The sequence below is a fragment of the Salvelinus alpinus genome, chromosome 1, assembly GCF_045679555.1.
Source record: "Salvelinus alpinus chromosome 1, SLU_Salpinus.1, whole genome shotgun sequence".
In the NCBI taxonomy this organism is placed as follows: Eukaryota; Metazoa; Chordata; class Actinopteri; order Salmoniformes; family Salmonidae; genus Salvelinus; species Salvelinus alpinus.
The window spans coordinates 14,466,399-14,489,307 of record NC_092086.1 but is presented as its reverse complement, the minus strand read 5'-3'; the positions used below and the strand labels follow the sequence as shown (position 1 = coordinate 14,489,307).

At 51.3% G+C, this 22,909-nt stretch overlaps 1 protein-coding gene across 3 annotated transcripts in view; it reads left to right on the top strand.

Moving 5' to 3' along the window:
- abcc1 (ATP binding cassette subfamily C member 1 (ABCC1 blood group)) overlaps window positions 1-22,909 on the top strand; it is a 77,812-nt gene that overhangs the window by 33,687 nt on the left and 21,216 nt on the right. For all 3 annotated transcript variants that reach the window (XM_071391909.1, XM_071391918.1, XM_071391927.1), the window contains 3 exons: window positions 12,924-13,100; window positions 15,990-16,157; window positions 21,150-21,327. In XM_071391909.1, coding sequence (XP_071248010.1) covers window positions 12,924-13,100; window positions 15,990-16,157; window positions 21,150-21,327 — 523 coding nt within the window. The remainder of the gene's footprint in view (window positions 1-12,923; window positions 13,101-15,989; window positions 16,158-21,149; window positions 21,328-22,909) is intronic.

The window sequence follows — 22,909 nt, the reverse complement described above, 5'->3', positions numbered from 1 at the left end:
GGGGTCCAGTCTGGAGCTGGGACACCAGACCACGGCATGATGTAGTTGGTTTTGTGTTCTAGCTCCAGACTCTGGACCCCATGCCCCTGCTGACGTTCAGACCACGGCATGATGTAGTTGGTTTTAACGTCAGCAGGGGCATGAGGTCCAGAGTCTGGAGCTGGGACACCAGACCACGACATGATGTAGTTGGTTTTAACGTCAGCAGGGGCATGGGGTCCAGAGTCTGGAGCTGGGACACCAGACCACGACATGATGTAGTTGGTTTTAACGTCAGCAGGGGCATGGGGTCCAGAGTCTGGAGCTGGGACACCAGACCACGACATGATGTAGTTGGTTTTAACGTCAGCAGGGACATGGGGTCCAGAGTCTAGAGCTGGGACACCAGACCACGGCATGATGTAGTTGGTTTTAACGTCAGCAGGGGCATGGGGTCCAGTCTGGAGCTGGGACATCAGACCACGACATGATGTAGTTGGTTTTAACGTCAGCAGGGGCATGGGGTCCAGAGTCTGGAGCTGGGACACCAGACCACGACATGATGTAGTTGGTTTTAACGTCAGCAGGGGCATGGGGTCCAGAGTCTGGAGCTGGGACACCAGACCACGACATGAGGTAGTTGGTTTTAACGTCAGCAGGGGCATTGGGTCCAGTCTGGAGCTGGGACACCAGACCACGACATGAGGTAGTTGGTTTTAACGTCAGCAGGGGCATGGGGTCCAGTCTGGAGCTAGGACACCAGACCACGGCATGATGTAGTTGGTTTTAACGTCAGCAGGGGCATGAGGTCCAGAGTCTGGAGCTAGGACACCAGACCACGGCATGATGTAGTTGGTTTTAACGTCAGCAGGGGCATGGGGTCCAGAGTCTGGAGCTAGGACACCAGACCACGGCATGATGTAATTGGTTTTAACGTCAGCAGGGGCATGAGGTCCAGTCTGGAGCTGGGACACCAGACCACGACATGATGTAGTTGGTTTTAACGTCAGCAGGGGCATGAGGTCCAGAGTCTGGAGCTGGGACACCAGACCACGACATGATGTAGTTGGTTTTAACGTCAGCAGGGGCATGGGGTCCAGAGTCTGGAGCTAGGACACCAGACCACGGCATGATGTAGTTGGTTTTAACGTCAGCAGGGGCATGGGGTCCAGAGTCTGGAGCTAGGACACCAGACCACGGCATGATGTAGTTGGTTTTAACGTCAGCAGGGGCATGGGGTCCAGAGTCTGGAGCTGGGACACCAGACCACGACATGAGGTAGTTGGTTTTAACGTCAGCAGGGGCATGGGGTCCAGTCTGGAGCTGGGACACCAGACCACGACATGAGGTAGTTGGTTTTAACGTCAGCAGGGGCATGGGGTCCAGTCTGGAGCTAGGACACCAGACCACGGCATGATGTAGTTGGTTTTAACGTCAGCAGGGGCATGGGGTCCAGAGTCTGGAGCTGGGACACCAGACCACGGCATGATGTAGTTGGTTTTAACTTCAGCAGGGGCATGCGGTCCAGTCTGGAGCTGGGACACCAGACCACGGCATGATGTAGTTGGTTTTGTGTTCTAGCTCCAGACTCTGGACCCCATGCCCCTGCTGACGTTCAGACCACGACATGATGTAGTTGGTTTTAACGTCAGCAGCGGCATGAGGTCCAGAGTCTGGAGCTGGGACACCAGACCACGACATGATGTAGTTGGTTTTAACGTCAGCAGGGGCATGGGGTCCAGAGTCTGGAGCTGGGACACCAGACCACGACATGATGTAGTTGGTTTTAACGTCAGCAGGGGCATGGGGTCCAGAGTCTGGAGCTGGGACACCAGACCACGACATGATGTAGTTGGTTTTAACGTCAGCAGGGACATGGGGTCCAGAGTCTAGAGCTGGGACACCAGACCACGGCATGATGTAGTTGGTTTTAACGTCAGCAGGGGCATGGGGTCCAGTCTGGAGCTGGGACACCAGACCACGACATGATGTAGTTGGTTTTAACGTCAGCAGGGGCATGGGGTCCAGAGTCTGGAGCTGGGACACCAGACCACGGCATGATGTAGTTGGTTTTAACTTCAGCAGGGGCATGGGGTCCAGTCTGGAGCTGGGACACCAGACCACGGCATGATGTAGTTGGTTTTGTGTTCTAGCTCCAGACTCTGGACCCCATGCCCCTGCTGACGTTCAGACCACGGCATGATGTAGTTGGTTTTAACTTCAGCAGGGGCATGGGGTCCAGTCTGGAGCTGGGACACCAGACCACGGCATGATGTAGTTGGTTTTGTGTTCTAGCTCCAGACTCTGGACCCCATGCCCCTGCTGACGTTAAAACCAACTACATCATGTCGTGGTCTGGTAACGTCAGCAGGTGCATGGGGTCCAGTCTGGAGCTGGGACACCAGACCACGGCATGATGTAGTTGGTTTTAACGTCAGCAGGGGCATGGGGTCCAGAGTCTGGAGCTGGGACACCAGACCACGACATGATGTAGTTGGTTTTAACGTCAGCAGGGGCATGGGGTCCAGAGTCTGGAGCTAAGACACCAGACCACGACATGATGTAGTTGGTTTTAACGTCAGCAGGGGCATGGGGTCCAGTCTGGAGCTGGGACACCAGACCACGACATGATGTAGTTGGTTTTAACGTCAGCAGGGGCATGAGGTCCAGAGTCTGGAACTGGGACACCAGACCACGACATGATGTAGTTGGTTTTAACGTCAGCAGGGGCATGAGGTCCAGAGTCTGGAGCTGGGACACCAGACCACGACATGATGTAGTTGGTTTTAACGTCAGCAGGGGCATGGGGTCCAGAGTCTGGAGCTGGGACACCAGACCACGACATGATGTAGTTGGTTTTAACGTCAGCAGGGGCATGAGGTCCAGAGTCTGGAGCTGGGACACCAGACCACGGCATGATGTAGTTGGTTTTAACGTCAGCAGGGGCATGGGGTCCAGAGTCTGGAGCTGGGACACCAGACCACGACATGATGTAGTTGGTTTTAACGTCAGCAGGGGCATGAGGTCCAGAGTCTGGAGCTGGGACACCAGACCACGACATGATGTAGTTGGTTTTAACGTCAGCAGGGGCATGAGGTCCAGAGTCTGGAGCTGGGACACCAGACCACGACATGATGTAGTTGGTTTTAACGTCAGCAGGGGCATGAGGTCCAGAGTCTGGAGCTGGGACACCAGACCACGACATGATGTAGTTGGTTTTAACGTCAGCAGGGGCATGAGGTCCAGAGTCTGGAGCTGGGACACCAGACCACGACATGATGTAGTTGGTTTTAACGTCAGCAGGTGCATGGGGTCCAGTCTGGAGCTAGGACACCAGACCACGACATGATGTAGTTGGTTTTAACGTCAGCAGGGGCATGGGGTCCAGTCTGGAGCTAGGACACCAGACCACGACATGATGTAGTTGGTTTTAACGTCAGCAGGGGCATGGGGTCCAGTCTGGAGCTAGGACACCAGACCACGGCATGATGTAGTTGGTTTTAACGTCAGCAGGGGCATGAGGTCCAGAGTCTGGAGCTGGGACACCAGACCACGACATGATGTAGTTGGTTTTAACGTCAGCAAGGGCATGGGGTCCAGTCTGGAGCTGGGACACCAGACCACGACATGATGTAGTTGGTTTTAACGTCAGCAGGGGCATGGGGTCCAGTCTGGAGCTGGGACACCAGACCACGACATGATGTAGTTGGTTTTAACGTCAGCAGGGGCATGGGGTCCAGTCTGGAGCTGGGACACCAGACCACGGCATGATGTAGTTGGTTTTAACGTCAGCAGGGGCATGGGGTCCAGAGTCTGGAGCTAGGACACCAGACCACGGCATGATGTAGTTGGTTTTAACGTCAGCAGGGGCATGGGGTCCAGAGTCTGGAGCCGGGACACCAGACCACGACATGATGTAGTTGGTTTTAACGTCAGCAGGGGCATGGGGTCCAGTCTGGAGCTGGGACACCAGACCACGACATGATGTAGTTGGTTTTAACGTCAGCAGGGGCATGGGGTCCAGTCTGGAGCTGGGACACCAGACCACGGCATGATGTAGTTGGTTTTAACGTCAGCAGGGGCATGGGGTCCAGAGTCTGGAGCTAGGACACCAGACCACGGCATGATGTAGTTGGTTTTAACGTCAGCAGGGGCATGGGGTCCAGAGTCTGGAGCCGGGACACCAGACCACGGCATGATGTAGTTGGTTTTAACGTCAGCAGGGGCATGGGGTCCAGAGTCTGGAGCTAGGACACCAGACCACGGCATGATGTAGTTGGTTTTAACGTCAGCAGGGGCATGGGGTCCAGAGTCTGGAGCTAGGACACCAGACCACGACATGATGTAGTTGGTTTTAACGTCAGCAGGGCATGGGGTCCAGTCTGGAGCTGGGACACCAGACCACGACATGATGTAGTTGGTTTTAACGTCAGCAGGGGCATGGGGTCCAGTCTGGAGCTGGGACACCAGACCACGACATGATGTAGTTGGTTTTAACGTCAGCAGGGGCATGGGGTCCAGTCTGGAGCTGGGACACCAGACCACGGCATGATTTAGTTGGTTTTAACGTCAGCAGGGGCATGGGGTCCAGTCTGGAGCTGGGACACCAGACCACGACATGATGTAGTTGGTTTTAACGTCAGCAGGGGCATGGGGTCCAGAGTCTGGAGCTAGGACACCAGACCACGACATGATGTAGTTGGTTTTAACGTCAGCAGGGGCATGGGGTCCAGAGTCTGGAGCTGGGACACCAGACCACGGCATGATGTAGTTGGTTTTAACGTCAGCAGGGGCATGGGGTCCAGAGTCTGGAGCTAGGACACCAGACCACGACATGATGTAGTTGGTTTTAACGTCAGCAGGGGCATGGGGTCCAGTCTGGAGCTAGGACACCAGACCACGACATGATGTAGTTGGTTTTAACGTCAGCAGGGGCATGGGGTCCAGTCTGGAGCTAGGACACCAGACCACGGCATGATGTAGTTGGTTTTAACGTCAGCAGGCGCATGGGGTCCAGTCTGGAGCTGGGACACCAGACCACGACATGATGTAGTTGGTTTTAACGTCAGCAGGGGCATGGGGTCCAGTCTGGAGCTAGGACACCAGACCACGACATGATGTAGTTGGTTTTAACGTCAGCAGGGGCATGGGGTCCAGAGTCTGGAGCTAGGACACCAGACCACGGCATGATGTAGTTGGTTTTAACGTCAGCAGGGGCATGGGGTCCAGAGTCTGGAGCTGGGACACCAGACCACGGCATGATGTAGTTGGTTTTAACGTCAGCAGGGGCATGGGGTCCAGAGTCTGGAGCTGGGACACCAGACCACGACATGATGTAGTTGGTTTTAACGTCAGCAGGGGCATGAGGTCCAGAGTCTGGAGCTGGGACACCAGACCACGACATGATGTAGTTGGTTTTAACGTCAGCAGGGGCATGAGGTCCAGAGTCTGGAGCTGGGACACCAGACCACGACATGATGTAGTTGGTTTTAACGTCAGCAGGGGCATGAGGTCCAGAGTCTGGAGCTGGGACACCAGACCACGACATGATGTAGTTGGTTTTAACGTCAGCAGGGGCATGAGGTCCAGAGTCTGGAGCTGGGACACCAGACCACGACATGATGTAGTTGGTTTTAACGTCAGCAGGGGCATGAGGTCCAGAGTCTGGAGCTGGGACACCAGACCACGACATGATGTAGTTGGTTTTAACGTCAGCAGGTGCATGGGGTCCAGTCTGGAGCTAGGACACCAGACCACGACATGATGTAGTTGGTTTTAACGTCAGCAGGGGCATGGGGTCCAGTCTGGAGCTAGGACACCAGACCACGACATGATGTAGTTGGTTTTAACGTCAGCAGGGGCATGGGGTCCAGTCTGGAGCTAGGACACCAGACCACGGCATGATGTAGTTGGTTTTAACGTCAGCAGGGGCATGAGGTCCAGAGTCTGGAGCTGGGACACCAGACCACGACATGATGTAGTTGGTTTTAACGTCAGCAAGGGCATGGGGTCCAGTCTGGAGCTGGGACACCAGACCACGACATGATGTAGTTGGTTTTAACGTCAGCAGGGGCATGGGGTCCAGTCTGGAGCTGGGACACCAGACCACGACATGATGTAGTTGGTTTTAACGTCAGCAGGGGCATGGGGTCCAGTCTGGAGCTGGGACACCAGACCACGGCATGATGTAGTTGGTTTTAACGTCAGCAGGGGCATGGGGTCCAGAGTCTGGAGCTAGGACACCAGACCACGGCATGATGTAGTTGGTTTTAACGTCAGCAGGGGCATGGGGTCCAGAGTCTGGAGCCGGGACACCAGACCACGGCATGATGTAGTTGGTTTTAACGTCAGCAGGGGCATGGGGTCCAGAGTCTGGAGCTAGGACACCAGACCACGGCATGATGTAGTTGGTTTTAACGTCAGCAGGGGCATGGGGTCCAGAGTCTGGAGCTAGGACACCAGACCACGACATGATGTAGTTGGTTTTAACGTCAGCAGGGGCATGGGGTCCAGTCTGGAGCTGGGACACCAGACCACGACATGATGTAGTTGGTTTTAACGTCAGCAGGGGCATGGGGTCCAGTCTGGAGCTGGGACACCAGACCACGACATGATGTAGTTGGTTTTAACGTCAGCAGGGGCATGGGGTCCAGTCTGGAGCTGGGACACCAGACCACGGCATGATTTAGTTGGTTTTAACGTCAGCAGGGGCATGGGGTCCAGTCTGGAGCTGGGACACCAGACCACGACATGATGTAGTTGGTTTTAACGTCAGCAGGGGCATGGGGTCCAGAGTCTGGAGCTAGGACACCAGACCACGACATGATGTAGTTGGTTTTAACGTCAGCAGGGGCATGGGGTCCAGAGTCTGGAGCTGGGACACCAGACCACGGCATGATGTAGTTGGTTTTAACGTCAGCAGGGGCATGGGGTCCAGAGTCTGGAGCTAGGACACCAGACCACGACATGATGTAGTTGGTTTTAACGTCAGCAGGGGCATGGGGTCCAGTCTGGAGCTAGGACACCAGACCACGACATGATGTAGTTGGTTTTAACGTCAGCAGGGGCATGGGGTCCAGTCTGGAGCTAGGACACCAGACCACGGCATGATGTAGTTGGTTTTAACGTCAGCAGGCGCATGGGGTCCAGTCTGGAGCTGGGACACCAGACCACGACATGATGTAGTTGGTTTTAACGTCAGCAGGGGCATGGGGTCCAGTCTGGAGCTAGGACACCAGACCACGACATGATGTAGTTGGTTTTAACGTCAGCAGGGGCATGGGGTCCAGAGTCTGGAGCTAGGACACCAGACCACGGCATGATGTAGTTGGTTTTAACGTCAGCAGGGGCATGGGGTCCAGAGTCTGGAGCTGGGACACCAGACCACGGCATGATGTAGTTGGTTTTAATGTCAGCAGGGGCATGAGGTCCAGAGTCTGGAGCTGGGACACCAGACCACGACATGATGTAGTTGGTTTTAACGTCAGCAGGGGCATGGGGTCCAGTCTGGAGCTGGGACACCAGACCACGGCATGATGTAGTTGGTTTTAACGTCAGCAGGGGCATGGGGTCCAGTCTGGAGCTAGGACACCAGACCACGACATGATGTAGTTGGTTTTAACGTCAGCAGGGGCATGGGGTCCAGAGTCTGGAGCCGGGACACCAGACCACGACATGATGTAGTTGGTTTTAATGTCAACAGGGGCATGGGGTCCAGTCTGGAGCTAGGACACCAGACCACGGCATGATGTAGTTGGTTTTAACGTCAGCAGGGGCATGGGGTCCAGTCTGGAGCTAGGACACCAGACCACGTCATGATGTAGTTGGTTTTAACGTCAGCAGGGGCATGGGGTCCAGAGTCTGGAGCTAGGACACCAGACCACGGCATGATGTAGTTGGTTTTAACGTCAGCAGGGGCATGGGGTCCAGAGTCTGGAGCTAGGACACCAGACCACGGCATGATGTAGTTGGTTTTAACGTCAGCAGGGGCATGGGGTCCAGAGTCTGGAGCTGGGACACCAGACCACGACATGAGGTAGTTGGTTTTAACGTCAGCAGGGGCATGGGGTCCAGTCTGGAGCTGGGACACCAGACCACGACATGAGGTAGTTGGTTTTAACGTCAGCAGGGGCATGGGGTCCAGTCTGGAGCTAGGACACCAGACCACGGCATGATGTAGTTGGTTTTAACGTCAGCAGGGGCATGGGGTCCAGAGTCTGGAGCTGGGACACCAGACCACGGCATGATGTAGTTGGTTTTAACTTCAGCAGGGGCATGGGGTCCAGTCTGGAGCTGGGACACCAGACCACGGCATGATGTAGTTGGTTTTGTGTTCTAGCTCCAGACTCTGGACCCCATGCCCCTGCTGACGTTCAGACCACGACATGATGTAGTTGGTTTTAACGTCAGCAGCGGCATGAGGTCCAGAGTCTGGAGCTGGGACACCAGACCACGACATGATGTAGTTGGTTTTAACGTCAGCAGGGGCATGGGGTCCAGAGTCTGGAGCTGGGACACCAGACCACGACATGATGTAGTTGGTTTTAACGTCAGCAGGGGCATGGGGTCCAGAGTCTGGAGCTAGGACACCAGACCACGACATGATGTAGTTGGTTTTAACGTCAGCAGGGACATGGGGTCCAGAGTCTAGAGCTGGGACACCAGACCACGACATGATGTAGTTGGTTTTAACGTCAGCAGGGGCATGAGGTCCAGAGTCTGGAGCTGGGACACCAGACCACGACATGATGTAGTTGGTTTTAACGTCAGCAGGGGCATGAGGTCCAGAGTCTGGAGCTGGGACACCAGACCACGACATGATGTAGTTGGTTTTAACGTCAGCAGGGGCATGGGGTCCAGTCTGGAGCTAGGACACCAGACCACGACATGATGTAGTTGGTTTTAACGTCAGCAGGGGCATGGGGTCCAGTCTGGAGCTAGGACACCAGACCACGACATGATGTAGTTGGTTTTAACGTCAGCAGGGGCATGGGGTCCAGTCTGGAGCTAGGACACCAGACCACGGCATGATGTAGTTGGTTTTAACGTCAGCAGGGGCATGAGGTCCAGAGTCTGGAGCTGGGACACCAGACCACGACATGATGTAGTTGGTTTTAACGTCAGCAAGGGCATGGGGTCCAGTCTGGAGCTGGGACACCAGACCACGACATGATGTAGTTGGTTTTAACGTCAGCAGGGGCATGGGGTCCAGTCTGGAGCTGGGACACCAGACCACGACATGATGTAGTTGGTTTTAACGTCAGCAGGGGCATGGGGTCCAGTCTGGAGCTGGGACACCAGACCACGGCATGATGTAGTTGGTTTTAACGTCAGCAGGGGCATGGGGTCCAGAGTCTGGAGCCGGGACACCAGACCACGGCATGATGTAGTTGGTTTTAACGTCAGCAGGGGCATGGGGTCCAGAGTCTGGAGCTAGGACACCAGACCACGGCATAATGTAGTTGGTTTTAACGTCAGCAGGGGCATGGGGTCCAGAGTCTGGAGCTAGGACACCAGACCACGACATGATGTAGTTGGTTTTAACGTCAGCAGGGGCATGGGGTCCAGTCTGGAGCTGGGACACCAGACCACGACATGATGTAGTTGGTTTTAACGTCAGCAGGGGCATGGGGTCCAGTCTGGAGCTGGGACACCAGACCACGACATGATGTAGTTGGTTTTAACGTCAGCAGGGGCATGGGGTCCAGTCTGGAGCTGGGACACCAGACCACGGCATGATTTAGTTGGTTTTAACGTCAGCAGGGGCATGGGGTCCAGTCTGGAGCTGGGACACCAGACCACGACATGATGTAGTTGGTTTTAACGTCAGCAGGGGCATGGGGTCCAGAGTCTGGAGCTAGGACACCAGACCACGACATGATGTAGTTGGTTTTAACGTCAGCAGGGGCATGGGGTCCAGTCTGGAGCTAGGACACCAGACCACGACATGATGTAGTTGGTTTTAACGTCAGCAGGGGCATGGGGTCCAGTCTGGAGCTAGGACACCAGACCACGGCATGATGTAGTTGGTTTTAACGTCAGCAGGCGCATGGGGTCCAGTCTGGAGCTAGGACACCAGACCACGGCATGATGTAGTTGGTTTTAACGTCAGCAGGGGCATGGGGTCCAGAGTCTGGAGCTGGGACACCAGACCACGACATGATGTAGTTGGTTTTAACGTCAACAGGGGCATGGGGTCCAGTCTGGAGCTGGGACACCAGACCACGGCATGATGTAATTGGTTTTAACGTCAGCAGGGGCATGGGGTCCAGAGTCTGGAGCTGGGACACCAGACCACGACATGATGTAGTTGGTTTTAACGTCAGCAGGGGCATGGGGTCCAGAGTCTGGAGCTAAGACACCAGACCACGACATGATGTAGTTGGTTTTAACGTCAGCAGGGGCATGGGGTCCAGTCTGGAGCTGGGACACCAGACCACGACATGATGTAGTTGGTTTTAACGTCAGCAGGGGCATGAGGTCCAGAGTCTGGAGCTGGGACACCAGACCACGACATGATGTAGTTGGTTTTAACGTCAGCAGGGGCATGGGGTCCAGTCTGGAGCTGGGACACCAGACCACGACATGATGTAGTTGGTTTTAACGTCAGCAGGGGCATGGGGTCCAGTCTGGAGCTGGGACACCAGACCACGACATGATGTAGTTGGTTTTAACGTCAGCAGGGGCATGGGGTCCAGTCTGGAGCTAGGACACCAGACCACGGCATGATGTAGTTGGTTTTAACGTCAGCAGGGGCATGGGGTCCAGAGTCTGGAGCCGGGACACCAAACCACGGCATGATGTAGTTGGTTTTAACGTCAGCAGGGGCATGGGGTCCAGAGTCTGGAGCTAGGACACCAGACCACGGCATAATGTAGTTGGTTTTAACGTCAGCAGGGGCATGGGGTCCAGAGTCTGGAGCTAGGACACCAGACCACGACATGATGTAGTTGGTTTTAACGTCAGCAGGGGCATGGGGTCCAGTCTGGAGCTGGGACACCAGACCACGACATGATGTAGTTGGTTTTAACGTCAGCAGGGGCATGGGGTCCAGTCTGGAGCTGGGACACCAGACCACGGCATGATGTAGTTGGTTTTAACGTCAGCAGGGGCATGGGGTCCAGTCTGGAGCTGGGACACCAGACCACGACATGATGTAGTTGGTTTTAACGTCAGCAGGGGCATGGGGTCCAGAGTCTGGAGCTAGGACACCAGACCACGACATGATGTAGTTGGTTTTAACGTCAGCAGGGGCATGGGGTCCAGAGTCTGGAGCTGGGACACCAGACCACGGCATGATGTAGTTGGTTTTAACGTCAGCAGGGGCATGGGGTCCAGAGTCTGGAGCTAGGACACCAGACCACGACATGATGTAGTTGGTTTTAACGTCAGCAGGGGCATGGGGTCCAGTCTGGAGCTAGGACACCAGACCACGACATGATGTAGTTGGTTTTAACGTCAGCAGGGGCATGGGGTCCAGTCTGGAGCTAGGACACCAGACCACGGCATGATGTAGTTGGTTTTAACGTCAGCAGGGGCATGGGGTCCAGTCTGGAGCTGGGACACCAGACCACGACATGATGTAGTTGGTTTTAACGTCAGCAGGGGCATGGGGTCCAGTCTGGAGCTAGGACACCAGACCACGACATGATGTAGTTGGTTTTAACGTCAGCAGGGGCATGGGGTCCAGAGTCTGGAGCTAGGACACCAGACCACGGCATGATGTAGTTGGTTTTAACGTCAGCAGGGGCATGGGGTCCAGAGTCTGGAGCTGGGACACCAGACCACGGCATGATGTAGTTGGTTTTAACGTCAGCAGGGGCATGAGGTCCAGAGTCTGGAGCTGGGACACCAGACCACGACATGATGTAGTTGGTTTTAACGTCAGCAGGGGCATGGGGTCCAGTCTGGAGCTGGGACACCAGACCACGGCATTATGTAGTTGGTTTTAACGTCAGCAGGGGCATGGGGTCCAGTCTGGAGCTAGGACACCAGACCACGACATGATGTAGTTGGTTTTAACGTCAGCAGGGGCATGGGGTCCAGAGTCTGGAGCCGGGACACCAGACCACGACATGATGTAGTTGGTTTTAATGTCAGCAGGGGCATGGGGTCCAGTCTGGAGCTAGGACACCAGACCACGGCATGATGTAGTTGGTTTTAACGTCAGCAGGGGCATGGGGTCCAGTCTGGAGCTAGGACACCAGACCACGACATGATGTAGTTGGTTTTAACGTCAGCAGGGGCATGGGGTCCAGAGTCTGGAGCTAGGACACCAGACCACGGCATGATGTAGTTGGTTTTAACGTCAGCAGGGGCATGGGGTCCAGTCTGGAGCTAGGACACCAGACCACGGCATGATGTAGTTGGTTTTAACGTCAGCAGGGTAATGGGGTCCAGTCTGGAGCTAGGACACCAGACCACGACATGATGTAGTTGGTTTTAACGTCAGCAGGGGCATGGGGTCCAGTCTGGAGCTAGGACACCAGACCACGACATGATGTAGTTGGTTTTAACGTCAGCAGGGGCATGGGGTCCAGAGTCTGGAGCTGGGACACCAGACCACGGCATGATGTAGTTGGTTTTAACGTCAGCAGGGGCATGGGGTCCAGAGTCTGGAGCTGGGACACCAGACCACGGCATGATGTAGTTGGTTTTAACGTCAGCAGGGGCATGGGGTCCAGTCTGGAGCTGGGACACCAGACCACGGCATGATGTAGTTGGTTTTAACGTCAGCAGGGGCATGGGGTCCAGTCTGGAGCTAGGACACCAGACCACGGCATGATGTAGTTGGTTTTAACGTCAGCAGGGGCATGGGGTCCAGAGTCTGGAGCTGGGACACCAGACCACGGCATGATGTAGTTGGTTTTAACGTCAGCAGCTATGACTGTTGATGTTATGTCTCTCTCTCCTCTCTCTCCTCTCTCTCCCCTCTCTCTCTCTAGGGCTCTGTGGCCTATGTACCTCAGCAGGCGTGGATCCAGAATGCCACCCTGAAAGACAACATAGTGTTTGGTCAGGAGAGGAAGGAGAGCTGGTACCACAGAGTGGTGGAGGCCTGTGCCCTGCTGCCAGACCTGGAGATCCTGCCTGCTGGAGACGGCACTGAGATCGGGGAGAAGGTGAGTACAGGAGGGGGTCTGATGGGGGTTAGATCAGGGAGAAGGTGAGGACAGGAGGGGGTCTGCTGGAGACGGCACTGAGATCGGGGAGAAGGTGAGGACAGGAGGGGGTCTGCTGGGGGTTAGGGTTAGATCAGGGAGAAGGTGAGGACAGGAGGGGGTCTGCTGGGGGTTAGGGTTAGATCAGGGAGAAGGTGAGGACAGGAGGGGGTCTGCTGGAGACGGCACTGAGATCGGGGAGAAGGTGAGGACAGGAGGGGGTCTGCTGGGGGTTAGGGTTGGATCAGGGAGAAGGTGAGGACAGGAGGGGGTCTGCTGGGGGTTAGGGTTAGATCAGGGAGAAGGTGAGGACAGGAGGGGGTCTGCTGGGGGTTAGGGTTAGATCGGGGAGAAGGTGAGGACAGGAGGGGGTCTGCTGGGGGTTAGGGTTAGATCAGGGAGAAGGTGAGGACAGGAGGGGGTCTGCTGGGGGTTAGGGTTAGATCGGGGAGAAGGTGAGGACAGGAGGGGGTCTGCTGGGGGTTAGGGTTAGATCAGGGAGAAGGTGAGGACAGGAGGGGGTCTAGTGGGGGTTAGGGTTAGATCAGGGAGAAGGTGAGGACAGGAGGGGGTCTGCTGGGGGTTAGGGTTAGATCAGGGAGAAGGTGAGGACAGGAGGGGGTCTGCTGGGGGTTAGGGTTAGATCAGGGAGAAGGTGAGGACAGGAGGGGGTCTACTGGGGAGACCATGGTCACTGGTTTTGTAAGTGCTGGGACCCACTGGTAGGCCCACTGGTAGGCCCACTGGTAGGCCCACTGGTAGGCCCACTGGTAGACCCACTGGTAGGCCCACTGGTAGGACCCAGGGAAGGACCCAGGTTGTTGGTTTTAAACACCCTGTGTGCCTTGAGATAATGTATCGTGCTGTACAGGTAGTGAATAGAGAACCCATGTCTGGCCTTGAGATAATGTATCCTGCTGAACAGGTAGTGAATAGAGAACCCATGTCTGGCCTTGAGATAATGTATCGTGCTGTACAGGTGGTGAATAGAGAACCCATGTCTGGCCTTGAGATAATGTATCCTGCTGTACAGGTGGTGAATAGAGAACCCATGTCTGGCCTTGAGATAATGTATCCTACTGAACAGGTAGTGAATAGAGAACCCATGTCTGGCCTTGAGATAATGTATCCTGCTGTACAGGTAGTGATTAGAGAACCCATGTCTGGCTTTGAGATAATGTATCGTGGTGTACAGGTAGTGATGAGAAACCCATGTCTGGCCTTGAGATAATGTATCGTGCTGTACAAGTAGTGATGAGAGAACCCATGTCTGGCCTTGGGATAATGTATCCTGCTGTACAGGTAGTGATTAGAGAACCCATGTCTGGCCTTGAGATAATGTATCCTGCTGTACAGGTAGTGATTAGAGAACCCATGTCTGGCCTTGAGATAATGTATCCTGCTGAACAGGTAGTGAATAGAGAACCCATGTCTGGCCTTGAGATAATGTATCGTGCTGTACAGGTAGTGAATAGAGAACCCATGTCTGGCCTTGAGATAATGTATCGTGCTGTACAGGTAGTGAATAGAGAACCCATGTCTGGCCTTGAGATAATGTATCCTACTGAACAGGTAGTGAATAGAGAACCCATGTCTGGCCTTGAGATAATGTATCGTGCTGTACAGGTAGTGAATAGAGAACCCATGTCTGGCCTTGAGATAATGTATCGTGCTGTACAGGTAGTGAATAGAGAACCCATGTCTGGCCTTGAGATAATGTATCCTGCTGTACAGGAAGTGAATAGAGAACCCATGTCTGGCTTTGAGATAATGTATCGTGGTGTACAGGTAGTGATGAGAAACCCATGTCTGGCCTTGAGATAATGTATCGTGCTGTACAAGTAGTGATGAGAGAACCCATGTCTGGCCTTGGGATAATGTATCCTGCTGTACAGGAAGTGATTAGAGAACCCATGTCTGGCCTTGAGATAATGTATCCTGCTGTACAGGTAGTGATTAGAGAACCCATGTCTGGCCTTGAGATAATGTATCCTACTGAACAGGTAGTGAATAGAGAACCCATGTCTGGCCTTGAGATAATGTATCGTGCTGTACAGGTAGTGAATAGAGAACCCATGTCTGGCCTTGAGATAATGTATCGTGCTGTACAGGTAGTGAATAGAGAACCCATGTCTGGCCTTGAGATAATGTATCCTACTGAACAGGTAGTGAATAGAGAACCCATGTCTGGCCTTGAGATAATGTATCGTACTGTACAGGTAGTGATTAGAGAACCCATGTCTGGCCTTGAGATAATGTATCGTGCTGTACAGGTAGTGAATAGAGAACCCATGTCTGGCCTTGAGATAATGTATCCTGCTGTACAGGAAGTGAATAGAGAACCCATGTCTGGCCTTGAGATAATGTATCCTGCTGTACAGGTAGTGAATAGAGAACCCATGTCTGGCCTTGAGATAATGTATCGTGCTGTACAGGTAGTGATTAGAGAACCCATGTCTGGCCTTGAGATAATGTATCGTGCTGTACAGGTAGTGATTAGAGAACCCATGTCTGGCCTTGGGATAATGTATCGCGCTGTACAGGTAGTGAATAGAGAACCCATGTCTGGCCTTGAGATAATGTATCCTGCTGTACAGGTAGTGATTAGAGAACCCATGTCTGGCCTTGAGATAATGTATCCTGCTGTACAGGTAGTGATTAGAGAACCCATGTCTGGCCTTGAGATAATGTATCCTGCTGTACAGGTAGTGATTAGAGAACCCATGTCTGGCCTTGAGATAATGTATCCTGCTGTACAGGAAGTGAATAGAGAACCCATGTCTGGCCTTGGGTACTGGCCGTATTGATGGTTGTATTTTAACACAGGTGTCTTCCCTCCTCTCTCCTCAGGGTGTGAACCTGTCAGGGGGTCAGAAGCAGAGGGTCAGTCTCGCCAGGGCGGTCTACTGCGACTGTGCTGTCTATCTATTGGACGATCCTCTGTCGGCGGTCGACGCCCACGTGGGCAAACACATCTTCGAAAAGGTTATCGGGCCCCAGGGCGTCCTCAAGGACAGGGTAAGAGGTCGTAACCCCAAAACAGAGGGCAGGGTTTATAACAGGGATGTGTTTTGGTGTGTGTGTGATAAGTTTGGATTTGGTTTACAGTGTGACTCTGTGTGACTGATTTTTGTTTCTGTAGACTCAGACAGTGCTGGTGACACTGTGTGTGTCTTCCTTCAGGCATGGGACGTCCTTGCTGGGGGCTGAACTAAGTAGACCAGACCCAGCTGTTACCTGGTTCATATTATACAGTCAATGAACTAAGTAGACCAGACCCAGCTGTTACCTGGTTCCTCTACAGTCAATGAACTAAGTAGACCAGACCCAGCTGTTACCTGGTTCCTCTACAGTCAATGAACTAAGTAGACCAGACCCAGCTGTTATCTGGTTCCTCTACAGTCAATGAACTAAGTAGACCAGACCCAGCTGTTACCTGGTTCATATTATACAGTCAATGAACTAAGTAGACCAGACCCAGCTGTTATCTGGTTCCTCTACAGTCAATGAACTAAGTAGACCAGACCCAGCTGTTATCTGGTTCCTCTACAGTCAATGAACTAAGTAGACCAGACCCAGCTGTTACCTGGTTCATATTATACAGTCAATGAACTAAGTAGACCAGACCCAGCTGTTACCTGGTTCATATTATACAGTCAATGAACTAAGTAGACCAGACCCAGCTGTTACCTGGTTCATATTATACAGTCAATGAACTAAGTAGACCAGACCCAGCTGTTACCTGGTTCCTCTACAGTCAATGAACTAAGTAGACCAGACCCAGCTGTTATCTGGTTCCTCTACAGTCAATGAACTAAGTAGACCAGACCCAGCTGTTACCTGGTTCATATTATACAGTCAATGAACTAAGTAGACCAGACCCAGCTGTTACCTGGTTCCTCTACAGTCAATGAACTAAGTAGACCAGACCCAGCTGTTACCTGGTTCCTCTACAGTCAATGAACTAAGTAGACCAGACCCAGCTGTTACCTGGTTCCTCTACAGTCAATGAACTAAGTAGACCAGACCCAGCTGTTACCTGGTTCCTCTACAGTCAATGAACTAAGTAGACCAGACCCAGCTGTTATCTGGTTCCTCTACAGTCAATGAACTAAGTAGACCAGACCCAGCTGTTACCTGGTTCCTCTACAGTCAATGAACTAAGTAGACCAGACCCAGCTGTTACCTGGTTCCTCTACAGTCAATGAACTAAGTAGACCAGACCCAGCTGTTACCTGGTTCATATTATACAGTCAATGAACTAAGTAGACCAGACCCAGCTGTTACCTGGTTCCTATTATACAGTCAATGAACTAAGTAGACCAGACCCAGCTGTTACCTGGTTCCTATTATACAGTCAATGAACTAAGTAGACCAGACCCAGCTGTTATCTGGTTCCTCTACAGTCAATGAACTAAGTAGACCAGACCCAGCTGTTATCTGGTTCCTCTACAGTCAATGAACTAAGTAGACCAGACCCAGCTGTTACCTGGTTCCTCTACAGTCAATGAACCAAGTAGACCAGACCCAGCTGTTACCTGGTTTCTCTACAGTCAATGAACTAAGTAGACCAGACCCAGCTGTTACCTGGTTTCTCTACAGTCAATGAACTAAGTAGACCAGACCCAACTGTTACCTGGTTCATATTATACAGTCAATGAACCAAGTAGACCAGACCCAGCTGTTACCTGGTTCCTCTACAGTCAATGAACTAAGTAGACCAGACCCAGCTGTTACCTGGTTTCTCTACAGTCAATGAACTAAGTAGACCAGACCCAGCTGTTACCTGGTTCATATTATACAGTCAATGAACCAAGTAGACCAGACCCAGCTGTTACCTGGTTCCTCTCCAGTCAATGAACTAAGTAGACCAGACCCAGCTGTTACCTGGTTCCTCTACAGTCAATGAACTAAGTAGACCAGACCCAGCTGTTACCTGGTTCATATTATACAGTCAATGAACTAAGTAGACCAGACCCAGCTGTTACCTGGTTCATATTATACAGTCAATGAACTAAGTAGACCAGACCCAGCTGTTACCTGGTTCCTCTACAGTCAATGAACTAAGTAGACCAGACCCAGCTGTTACCTGGTTCATATTATACAGTCAATGAACTAAGTAGACCAGACCCAGCTGTTACCTGGTTCCTCTACAGTCAATGAACTAAGTAGACCAGACCCAGCTGTTACCTGGTTCCTATTATACAGTCAATGAACTAAGTAGACCAGACCCAGCTGTTACCTGGTTCCTATTATACAGTCAATGAACTAAGTAGACCAGACCCAGCTGTTACCTGGTTCCTCTACAGTCAATGAACTAAGTAGACCAGACCCAGCTGTTACCTGGTTCCTCTACAGTCAATGAACTAAGTAGACCAGACCCAGCTGTTACCTGGTTCATATTATACAGTCAATGAACTAAGTAGACCAGACCCAGCTGTTACCTGGTTCCTCTACAGTCAATGAACTAAGTAGACCAGACCCAGCTGTTACCTGGTTCCTCTACAGTCAATGAACTAAGTAGACCAGACCCAGCTGTTACCTGGTTCCTCTACAGTCAATGAACTAAGTAGACCAGACCCAGCTGTTACCTGGTTCCTCTACAGTCAATGAACTAAGTAGACCAGACCCATCTGTTATCTGGTTCCTCTATAGTCAATGAACTAAGTAGACCAGACCCAGCTGTTACCTGGTTCCTCTACAGTCAATGAACTAAGTAGACCAGACCCAGCTGTTATCTGGTTCATATTATACAGTCAATGAACTAAGTAGACCAGACCCAGCTGTTACCTGGTTCCGCTACAGTCAATGAACTAAGTAGACCAGACCCAGCTGTTACCTGGTTCCTCTACAGTCAATGAACTAAGTAGACCAGACCCAGCTGTTACCTGGTTCCTCTACAGTCAATGAACTAAGTAGACCAGACCCAGCTGTTATCTGGTTCCGCTACAGTCAATGAACTAAGTAGACCAGACCCAGCTGTTACCTGGTTCCTCTACAGTCAATGAACTAAGTAGACCAGACCCAGCTGTTATCTGGTTCATATTATACAGTCAATGAACTAAGTAGACCAGACCCAGCTGTTACCTGGTTCCGCTACAGTCAATGAACTAAGTAGACCAGACCCAGCTGTTACCTGGTTCCTCTACAGTCAATGAACTAAGTAGACCAGACCCAGCTGTTACCTGGTTCCTCTACAGTCAATGAACTAAGTAGACCAGACCCAGCTGTTACCTGGTTCCTCTACAGTCAATGAACTAAGTAGACCAGACCCAGCTGTTACCTGGTTCATATTATACAGTCAATGAACTAAGTAGACCAGACCCAGCTGTTACCTGGTTCCTCTACAGTCAATGAACTAAGTAGACCAGACCCAGCTGTTACCTGGTTCCTCTACAGTCAATGAACTAAGTAGACCAGACCCAGCTGTTACCTGGTTCCTCTACAGTCAATGAACTAAGTAGACCAGACCCAGCTGTTACCTGGTTCCTCTACAGTCAATGAACTAAGTAGACCAGACCCATCTGTTATCTGGTTCCTCTATAGTCAATGAACTAAGTAGACCAGACCCAGCTGTTACCTGGTTCCTCTACAGTCAATGAACTAAGTAGACCAGACCCAGCTGTTATCTGGTTCATATTATACAGTCAATGAACTAAGTAGACCAGACCCAGCTGTTACCTGGTTCCGCTACAGTCAATGAACTAAGTAGACCAGACCCAGCTGTTACCTGGTTCCTCTACAGTCAATGAACTAAGTAGACCAGACCCAGCTGTTACCTGGTTCCTCTACAGTCAATGAACTAAGTAGACCAGACCCAGCTGTTATCTGGTTCCGCTACAGTCAATGAACTAAGTAGACCAGACCCAGCTGTTACCTGGTTCCTCTACAGTCAATGAACTAAGTAGACCAGACCCAGCTGTTATCTGGTTCATATTATACAGTCAATGAACTAAGTAGACCAGACCCTGCTGTTACCTGGTTCCTCTACAGTCAATGAACTAAGTAGACCAGACCCAGCTGTTACCTGGTTCCTCTACAGTCAATGAACTAAGTAGACCAGACCCAGCTGTTATCTGGTTCCGCTACAGTCAATGAACTAAGTAGACCAGACCCAGCTGTTACCTGGTTCCTCTACAGTCAATGAACTAAGTAGACCAGACCCAGCTGTTATCTGGTTCATATTATACAGTCAATGAACTAAGTAGACCAGACCCAGCTGTTACCTGGTTCATATTATACAGTCAATGAACTAAGTAGACCAGACCCAGCTGTTACCTGGTTCCTCTACAGTCAATGAACTAAGTAGACCAGACCCAGCTGTTATCTAGTTTCTCTACAGTCAATGAACTAAGTAGACCAGACCCATCTGTTATCTGGTTCATATTATACAGTCAATGAACTAAGTAGACCAGACCCAGCTGTTATCTAGTTTCTCTACAGTCAATGAACTAAGTAGACCAGACCCAGCTGTTACCTGGTTCCTCTACAGTCAATGAACTAAGTAGACCAGACCCAGGTGGTATCTGGTTCCTCTACAGCTGCTATTGCATTGATGTCTGTAGGAGAACCACCTCTTAAGCAGACTGGAACAGGCATTTTTCCCCCATGGTAAATGGTCTAAGTGAACTATCTTCATTTCTCCACCATCTTTGAAACGGACTCAACCGCACAAATCCCCGGCCGTCCAGTCTTCAGTCAGCTGTTCATTCAAAATATACAGTATATATATACTGTATATACACTCAGTGTACAAAACATGCTCCTTCCATGACGTAGACTGACCAGGTGAATCCAGGAATCCCTTATTGTTGTCACTTGTTAAATCCACTTCAATCAGTGTAGATAAAGGGGAGGAGACCTGGTTAAAGAAGGATTTTTAAGCTTTGAGACAACTGAGACATGGATTGTGTCTGTGTGCCATATCTATCTTCAATCTGTCAATTCAACTAAAATCCCTTAATATACTAATATCCCCTAATCTGACCCTCTGTGTCTCCGTCTCCGTAGACTCGTGTCCTGGTGACCCACGGTCTGAGCTTCCTGCCCCAGGCAGATCTGATCCTGGTGATGGTGGAGGGAGAGATCACTGAGAGGGGCTCCTACCTGGAGCTGATGGCACGTGACGGGGCCTTCGCTGAGTTCCTCAGGACTTACGCCAACAAAGAGCAGGAAGATGACGAATCAGGTGACATTTATTATCTTCGTCATCAGCAGCAGCAGCAGCTACATCTCTACACTATAACCACTATAGTCATTGTCACCGTTTGTCATGTCATCATCTCTATAACCACTATAGTCATTGTCACCGTTTGTCATGTCATCATCTCAGTTTTGTCCTCTATTTGAAAACATGTGATTCCATTGTTCCACTTCATCACCAAGAGCAAGTCCCTCCCCTCCGTACCAGTTTAACACCATCACATTAGCACCGTCTCCCCTGCTTGTTGTCCGTACCAGTTTAACACCACCACATTAGCACCGTCTCCCCTGCTTGTTGTCCGTACCAGTTTAACACCACCACATTAGCACCGTCTCCCCTGCTTGTTGTCCGTACCAGTTTAACACCACCACATTAGCACCGTCTCCCTTGCTTGTTGTCCGTACCAGTTTAACACCATCACATTAGCACCGTCTCCCCTGCTTGTTGTCCGTACCAGTTTAACACCATCACATTAGCACCGTCTCCCCTGCTTGTTGTCCGTACCAGTTTAACACCATCACATTAGCACCGTCTCCCCTGCTTGTTGTCCGTACCAGTTTAACACCATCACATTAGCACCGTCTCCCCTGCTTGTTGTGTGTTCAGCGTTTTAAACTAGTCATATTACATAATGGTTTGTCTCTCCTTTCGTCAGGGTTGGGTAGGTTACTTTGTAAATGTAATCTGTTACAATTACCAGTTACCTGTCAAATTGTAATCAGTAATGTAATTTTTGGATTACTCAGTAACGATTACAGTAATGTAATCTGATTACTTTTGGATTACTTTCATTAGAAGAAGACAAAAAGGATCCATCAAACACATTTGGTGTCGTCATAGTGGATTCTGATTGGTGGTCATCATTTGGTGTATCAACATAGTGGTTTCTGATTGGCGGTCATCATTTGGTGTGTCGTCATAGTGGTTTCTGATTGGTGGTCATTTGGTGTGTCGACATAGTGGTTTCTGATTGGTTGTCATCATTTGGTGTGTCGACATAGTGTTTTCTGATTGGTGGTCATCATTTGGTGTGTCGACATAGTGGTTTCTGATTGGTGGTCATCATTTGGTGTGTCAACATAGTGGTTTCTGATTGGTGGTCATCATTTGGTGTGTCGACAGTGGTTTCTGATTGGTGGTCATCATTTGGTGTGTCGACATAGTGATTTCTGATTGGTGGTCATCATTTGGTGTGTCGACATAGTGGTTTCTGATTGGTGGTCATCACTTGGTGTGTCGACATAGTGGTTTCTGATTGGTGGTCATCATTTGGTGTGTTGACATAGTGGTTTCTGATTGGTGGTCATCATTTGGTGTGTCGACATAGTGGTTTCTGATTGGTGGTCATCATTTGGTGTGTCGACAGTGGTTTCTGATTGGTGGTCATCATTTGGTGTGTCGACATAGTGGTTTCTGATTGGTGGTCATCATTTGGTGTGTCATCATAGTGTTTTCTGACTTGTGGTCAGACTGTCTCAGGTGGAATAAACTTGCACCTGTTTTGAATGTTGAATTGAATGTCATTCAGAAAACCGAAAGGTGCCATAATGTATTTTTTCACAAACAT